At 45.4% G+C, this 7,977-nt stretch overlaps 1 protein-coding gene across 1 annotated transcript; it reads left to right on the forward strand.

The window, feature by feature from the left end:
* Nucleotides 1-1,168: 1,168 nt before the first annotated feature.
* Nucleotides 1,169-7,931, forward strand: LOC139025878 (neurobeachin-like). The gene is made up of 4 exons (XM_070441114.1): nucleotides 1,169-1,179; nucleotides 1,437-1,559; nucleotides 7,511-7,619; nucleotides 7,866-7,931. Exons 1-4 carry the CDS (start codon nucleotides 1,169-1,171, stop codon nucleotides 7,929-7,931), a joined length of 309 nt encoding a protein of 102 aa, XP_070297215.1.
* Nucleotides 7,932-7,977: the final 46 nt, after the last annotated feature.

A 7,977-nucleotide genomic window follows, 5' to 3' on the forward strand; every position in this document is an offset into this window, starting at 1 on the left:
CACACACACACACACACACACACCACACACACAACACACACAACACCACTCCATTCTATGTCACTTTCTTTCTGTCCCTTTTCTGTTTCTGTGATGAATTCAAAGTGACTTGTGTTTTCTGTTTGTATTGATGTTGTCAGAGAGCTGCTGCCTTGAAGCTTAGACTGTCTTCATTATACAACCTCAACTCTCTCTCTCTCTCCCTTCCTCCCCCTTTCTCCCCTTCCTCTCCCTCTCCCTCAACTCTCTCTCTCTCTCTCTCTCTTCTCTCTCTCTATCTCTCTCTCCTCTCCCTTCCTCCCCCTTCCCCTCCCTCTAACTCTTCTCTCTCTCCCTTCCTCCCCCTTCCCCTCCCTTCTCCCTCACCTCCATCTCTCTCTCCCTTCCTCCCCTTTCCCCTCCTCTCCCTCACCTCCCTCTCTCTTCCTCCCCTTTCCCCTCCCTCTCCTCATCTCCCTCTCTCTCTCTCTTCCTCCCCCTTCCTCTCCCTCACCTCCCTCTCTCCTCCTTCCCTCTGCCTCTCCTTTCACTCCTCTCTTCCTTTCTCTCTCCCTCCCTCCCTGCCCATCTGTCTCCCCTCCCTCCCTCCCTCCCCCTCTCTCTCCCTCAACATCTCCTTCACTTCCCCTTCTCCTCTCACTCCTATCTACCTTTGCTTTCTCCCTGCTCTCTCCCTTCCCCATCTCTCTGCTCTCTCTCCCCGCTTTTTTCCCCCTCTCTCCCTCTCCTGACCCCTCACCTTTCCCCCCACCCCACCCTCCTTCCTCTCTCCCCTCACTCCTGTAGAGCACCTTTAAGTTTAAGTCGGAGAGTGATATCCACCTGGCCGAGCACCATAAGCAGGTAGGCAGGTTATTGTGGAAAAGTTGTACATACGGTATGTGGTTGTCTTACCTGGCTATCATAAGATGAATAAGTGCCTCTGGATAAGAGCGTCTGTTAACTGATATGTGTAATGTACTGCAGGTCCTGTATGATGGGAAGCAGGCCAGCTCCATCTCTTCACCTACAACGCCAAGGCCACCGAATGCACAGCTCTGTCTGGAGTCATCACCCAGGGAGAACGCATCCATCTTCGTTCACTCACCACACGCACTCATGCTGCAGGTCAGTGGGGGGGGGGGGGGGGTCTGTGTGTATTGACAGTGGTGTGTGTGTGTGGTGTGTGATGTGTGTGGTGTGTGTGTGTTTGTGTAGTGTGTGTGTGTGTGTGTGTTTGTATTGAGTGTGTTGTGTGTGTTGTATTGAGTGTGTGTGTATTAAGTGTGTTGTGTGTGTGTGTGTGTGTGTTGTGTGTGTGTGTGTGTGTGTGTGTGTGTGTGTGTGTGTGTGTGGTGTGTGTGTGTGTTGTGTGTGTGTGTGTGTGTATGTGTGTGTGTGTGTGTGTGTGTGTGTTTTCCTAACAATGTGTGTTCTCTCATGTCTAGGATGTGAAGCCATAGTGACCCACTCCATCCACAGTGCTATCCACTCTATCGGAGGGATTCAGGTCCTCTTCCCTCTCTTCTCACAGCGGACTACAGACAACTCAACGACAGCTCTGTGGACACCCACCGTGTGTGAGTAGGAGGAGGGATGGGGGAGAGAGGGAGGGATGGGGAGAGAGGGAGGGATGGGGAGAGGGGGGGGGGTGGGGGAGAGAGGGATGGATGGGGAGAGAGGGAGGGATGGGGAGAGAGGAGAGGGATGGGGGAGAGAGGGGAGGGATGGGGAGAGAGGGATGGGATGGGAGAGAGGAGGGATGGGAGAGAGGGAGGGATGGGAGAGAGGGAGGGATGGGGGAGAGAGGGATGGGATGGGGAGAGAGGGATGGATGGGGGAGAGAGGGAGGGATGGGGGAGAGAGGGATGGATGGGGGAAGAGATGGGATGGGGAGAGAGGGATGGATGGGGAGAGAGGGATGGATGGGGAGAGAGGGATGGATGGGGAGAGAGGGATGGATGGGGGAGAGAGGGAGGATGGGAGAGAGGGATGGATGGGGAGAGAGGAGGGTGGGAGAGAGGGGAGGGATGGGAGAGAGGAGGGATGGGGGAGAGAGATGGATGGGAGAGAGGGAGGGATGAAGGAGGGAGAGAGGGAGTGGGGAGAGAGGACGAGGATGGGGAGAGAGGGATGGAGGGGGAGAGAGGATGGATGGGAGAGAGGGATGGATGGAGAGAGGATGGATGGGGGGAGAGGATGATGGGGAGAGAGGAGGGGAGAAGAAACTGAACCACTCTACATATGGATACTCTTTATGGTTTGTATAAAGACAGAGGAACACAGGAGCAGGACAGAGGGAAAATTACGAGGCGGGGATATAATAAGAGAGACGATAAGTTTTAAGATAGAGAGAGAAGAGGAGCGAGGAGATAGTTCTAGGGAGAGAGGTCAGACCCGAGGGGATATATATACACGCTCAAAAAAAAACGGAACACTAAAAATAACACATCCTAGACCTGCAAGAATGAAATTCATTCTTATAAATATCTTTTTCTTTACATGTGAATGTTACAACAAATCACACAAAATTATCAATGAAATTAATTATCCAACCCATGGAGTCTGGCATTTTGGAGGTCACACTCAAAAATTAAAGGGACAAACACACTACAAGGCTGATCCCACTATTCGATAATAAATGTCCTTAAAACACCAGTCCAAAATTGAGGCTAGTTGTGTGGCCTCACACGTGCCTGTATGACCTTCCCTATCAACAGCCTGGGCATGCTCCTGATGAGGTGGCGGATTGGTCTCCTGAGATCTCCTCCCAGCCCTGGACTAAGCAATCCGCCAACTCCTTGCGCAGTCTTGTGGTACAACGTCAGCTTTGGTAGGATGGAGCGAGACATCATGTCCCGATTGTCATTGGATTCATCCTGGGAACGGCGGACAGTCCATAACATCATGCCTTTCCTCTTGCAGAACTGCTGACATACTCCAGCCACATGAGTCTAGCATTTGTCTTGCATTAGGAGGAACCCAGGCCACCGCACCAGCATATAGGTCTCACAAGGGGTCTGAGGATCTCATCTCAGGTACCTAATGGCAGTCAGGCTACCTCTGGCGAGCACATGGAGGGCTTGCGGCCCCCCAAAGAAATGCCACCCCACACCATGACGACCACCGCCAAACCGGTCATGCTGGAGGATGCTGGCAGGCAGACAGAACGTTCTCCACGGCGTCTCCGACTCGTCACGTCTGTCCACAGTGTCAGTGTGAACCTGCTTTCATCTGTGAAGAGCACAGGGCGCCAGTGGCGAAATTTGCCAATCTTGGGTGTTCATCTGGCAAATGCCAAACGTCCTGGCACGGTGTTTTGGGCTGTAACACAACCCCCAGCCTGTTGGGGACGGTCGGGCCCTCATACACCACCCTCATGGAGTCTGTTGTTCTGCACCATTTGAGCAGACAGACATGCACATTTTGTGGCCCTGCTGCGAGGTATTTTGCAGGCGCTCTGCAGTGCTGGGCCCTCCTTGCACAACGTATGGGGAAAGGTAGCGGTAGCCTGGCTGGCTGGCTTGTTGCCCTCCTACAGGCCTCCTCCACGTCTCCTGATTGTACTGGCCTGTCTCCTAGTAGCGCCTCCATGCTCATGACCGACTACGCTGACCAGACCACGCACAACCTTCTTGCCACAGCTCGCATGTGATGCCATCCTGAGATTGAGCTGCTTACTACCTAGCCAGCCACACTCGCTGGGTGTAGAACTCCGTCAGTCAGCTACCACTAGAGTGAAGCACGCCAGCAGTTCAAAAAGTGACCAAAACATCAGCCAGGAAAGGCATCAGGTAACTGGAGAAGTGGTCTGGTCACCACCTGCAGAACACTCCTTTATTGGGGTTGTCTGCTAATTATGCCTATAATTTCTACCTTTTGGTCTATTCCATTTGCACAACAGCATGGTGCACATTTATTGTCAATCAGTGTTGCTTCGCTAAGGTGGACAGTTGATTTCAAGTGTGATTGATCTTTGGAGTTACATTGTGTTTAAGTGTCCTTTATTTTTTTGCAGCAGTGTATTATATGTAGTATATAGAGTTTTAGAAGAGAGAGAGAGAGAGATAGTGATACTAGGAGAGAGAGAGAGAGAGTTTTGGGAGAGATGACCGGTCAGGACAGACGGTTAGGGATATTAATAAGTTTTCATACTGTTCTTCATAAGAATACGCAGGGACTATTTTGACAGACTCAAAAGTGAGTTGAGCAGCATAAGGAGTAGGCACCTGTAGTCTGTGAGTCTCGTCAAAATAGTCCTGCGTTATTCTTATGAGAACAGTATGGAAAACTTTATTATATGCCCTACCCTGTCTACCTCTCTCTTCCCTTAAAACTCTCTCTCTCTCTCCCTAGAACTATCTCTCTCTCTCATCTCTAAAACTCTATATATTACATATATAAACCACTGCTCAAAAAAATAACAGGGAAAACAACTTAAAACAACACAATGTAACTCCAAGTTCAATCAACTTAAATCAAACTGTTCCACTTAGGGAAGCAACACTGATTGAACAATAAATTTGCACATCTGTGTCAAAGGAATAGACAAAAGGTAGAAAATTATAGGGCAATTAGCAAACCACCCCCAATAAGGGAGTGGTTCTGCAGGGTTGGTTGACCACAGACCACTTCTCAGTTCTATGCTTCTCTGGCTGATTTTTGCGTCACTTTTTGAATTGCTGGGGTGCTTTCACCTCTAGTGGTAGCAATGAGACGGAGTCTACAACCCACACAAGTGGCTCAGGTAGTGCAGCATCACTCCAGGAGGCACACAATGCGAGCTGTGGCAAGAAGGTTGTTGCTGTGTCTTGTCAGCGTAGTTCCAGAGCCATGGAGGCGCTTACCAGAGACAGGCCAGTACATCAGGAGATGGAGGCAGGCCGTAAAGCGAGGGCCAAACAACCCCTAAGCCCAGCATCTCTCACTGTGTGTTTCCAAAGTCCTAACCCCCCATTGTGTCATTAGTAAGCCTGTAGAAAGACATGGGGTGAATCCTCTACATATTTAATGGCTCAGCAAAGCAATGCGCTAGTCTAGTTGGAACTACAGTACTATATCTCTACTCTGTTACAGTACTATATCTCTACACTGTTACAGTACTATATATCTACACTGTTACAGTACTATATCTATACTCTGTTACAGTACTATATCTCTACAATCTGTTACAGTACTATATTCTCTACCTGTACAGTACTATATCTCTAACACTGTTACAGTACCTATAATCTCTATATCTGCTTACAGTACTATATCTCTACACTGGTACACGTACTATGATAGTTACACTGTTACAGTACTATATCTATACTCTGTTAGCAGTACTATGAATCTCTACTCTGTTACAGTAACTATAACTCTCTATACTGTTACAGTAACTGAATATCTCTTCTCTATTCAGTACTATAATATCTCTACTACTGTTACAGTACTATATCTCTACTCTGTTACAGTACTAATACTCATTCTATAATCACGAGAGGAGTTTTAGTTATTATGACTCCATCTACATCAGAGAGTTAGTTAATATGACTCCATTCTCCCTATCAGAGAGGAGTTAGTTAATATGACTCCATTCTTACTATCAGAGAGGAGTTAGTTAATATGACCTCCATTCTACTAATCAGAACGTAGAATTCAGATGAGCAACAGAACGCAAAAAAGTACAACGTAAAATAGAAGTACCAAAAGAAAAAAGAAGAGAAGACTAAGAAAGAGATAAGACTCAAGTATCGGAAATAGCAAAAAGCCTGAATCAGAATTGCTAAGAGGCGATATAGAAATAATCTATTAGAATTATGAAGGAAGAAGAACAAACAAGACGCAAGCATAGCAGAAAGAAAAGAGATCGAAGTCATCAGGAAGCAGAAAAATAAGAAAAGCATTAAGATATCACAACATCGAAAAAATCAAGAATAACGAAGCAAAACGCAAAGGATCGAATAAACAAATGAATTATACGAAGAAAATTCGAATGGAAATATATCCAGAGAGACTTAATGAACAAAGTAATGCAGAGGCAACAACAGATGAATATGGAGGAGGGGGGGGGGGGGGGGGAGAAGGGGGGTGATTAGTTAATTTATGCGACTCCATTCACTATCAGAGAGGAGTTACGTTAATAGGACTCCATTCTACTATGCAGACGAGGAGTTAGTTAATATACTTCCATTCTACTATCAGAGAGGTATAGTAATATGACTCCATCTACTATCAGAGAGGAGTTAGTTAATATGACTCTTCTACTATGCAGAGAGGAGTTAGTTAATATATGCTCCATTCTCCTATCAGAGAAGGGAGTTAGTATTATATTACTCCATTCTACCTATCAAGAGCTCGGAGTTCAGTTAAACTATGACTCCTTCTACTATCAGAGAGGAGTTAGTATAATATGACTCATTTCTAAACTATCAGAGAGGAGTTAGATTAATTATGGAACTCCTTCTCACTATCAGAGAGGAGTTAGTTTACAATATGACTCCATTCTACTATCAGAGAGAGTTAGGTTAATTGACCCATTCTACTATCAGAGAGGAGTGTAGTTAATTATGACTCATTCTACATATCAGAGAGAGTTAGTTATATGTCTACTATTCAGAGTTAGTCTCCCATTCTACTATCAGAGAGATGTTAGTTAATATGACTCCATTCTACTATCAGTAGAGGAGTTTTACTATGATCCATTCTTATTATAGAAGGTTAGTTAATAGCTCCCATTCCTACTATCGAGAGAAGAGTTAGTTAATATGACTCCATTCTACTAGGGCCAGGGTTATGAATTGCGCACATAGAGAGGAGTTTAGTTAATATGACCCATTCTACATCCAGAAGACTGGGATTAGTTAATATGACTCCAGTCTACTATCAAGAGAGTTAGTTACTATGACGCCATCTGCTTCTACTATCAGAGAGGAGTTAGTATACCCTGGATCCATTCTACTATCAGAGAGGAGTTAGTTTAATTAGACTCCATATTCTACTATCAGAGGGTAGTATGTCTATCTATCAGAGTTTAATAGACTCCATTCTTACTATCAGAGAAGGAAGTTAGTTATAATACTTTCAGAAGGGGCTCTAATTCTACTATGCAGATCCAGGTAGTTAGTAATTACTCATTCTATAGAGAGTGAGTTAGTTAATAATGACTCATTCTAACATCAGAGAGGAGTTAGTTAATATGACTCCATTCTACTATCAGAGAGGAGTTAGTTAATATGACTCCATTCTACTATCAGAGAGGAGTTAGTTCATGACTCCATTCTACTCTCAGAGAGGAGTTAGTTCATATGACTCCATTCTACTATCAGAGAGGAGTTAGTTCATGACTCATCTCTGATAGTAGAATGGAGTCATATTAACTAACTAATATTAACACAGAATGACTCCCTCTCCTACAGTATATCTGTATGTATAATATTATCGGTTCTTCACATTCACTGAATAAATATTTGTTATCAGCCACATTACATGTATTTACTTAGAAATAATGTGTGTATTTGTATTAATCTGTGTGTTTGTGTTGTTGCAGTGCCACCCTGCTAGTGTTCCTGGTTGAGCTGCTGAAGAGCTCCGTAGCCATGCAGGAACAGATGCTGGGGGGGAAAGGATTCCTGGTGATCGGGTACCTGCTGGAGAAGGTACATTTTCKCTTCGACTTTACAAGAAATATGTCTCTTTGCTACTTTCCTTGACTTGACCTTGACCTTGTATTTTACACATTTGTAATTACATTGTAACTTTGTGTATTCACACTACCATATCGTAGCTCCTCCAGTTCCGTGTGTATGTCTTGTCATTTCTGTTTTTGTTCCATGCATTTTATGCTGCACTCAAAACTGAATTGTTTTAATTTATCTTGGTTTCCATTTTCTCTCTCTCTCCAGTCGTCCAGGGTCCACATCACCAGAGCTGTGTTAGATCAGTCCGTATGTCACCGTATGAATGATTGATTGACAGTTGCCTCTCTCTCTCTCCAGTCGTCCAGGGTCCACATCA

The sequence above is a fragment of the Salvelinus sp. IW2-2015 genome, unplaced genomic scaffold, assembly GCF_002910315.2.
Source record: "Salvelinus sp. IW2-2015 unplaced genomic scaffold, ASM291031v2 Un_scaffold3465, whole genome shotgun sequence".
Classification (NCBI taxonomy): Eukaryota; Metazoa; Chordata; class Actinopteri; order Salmoniformes; family Salmonidae; genus Salvelinus; species Salvelinus sp. IW2-2015.

What these genes read in the sequence shown, in the direction of transcription:
- LOC139025878 (XM_070441114.1), top strand. An exon ending in TCTGTGGACACCCACCGTGT is followed by an intron (nt 1,560 to 7,510) that starts GTGAGTAGGAGG and finishes GTGTTGTTGCAG; the next exon opens with TGCCACCCTGCTAGTGTTCC.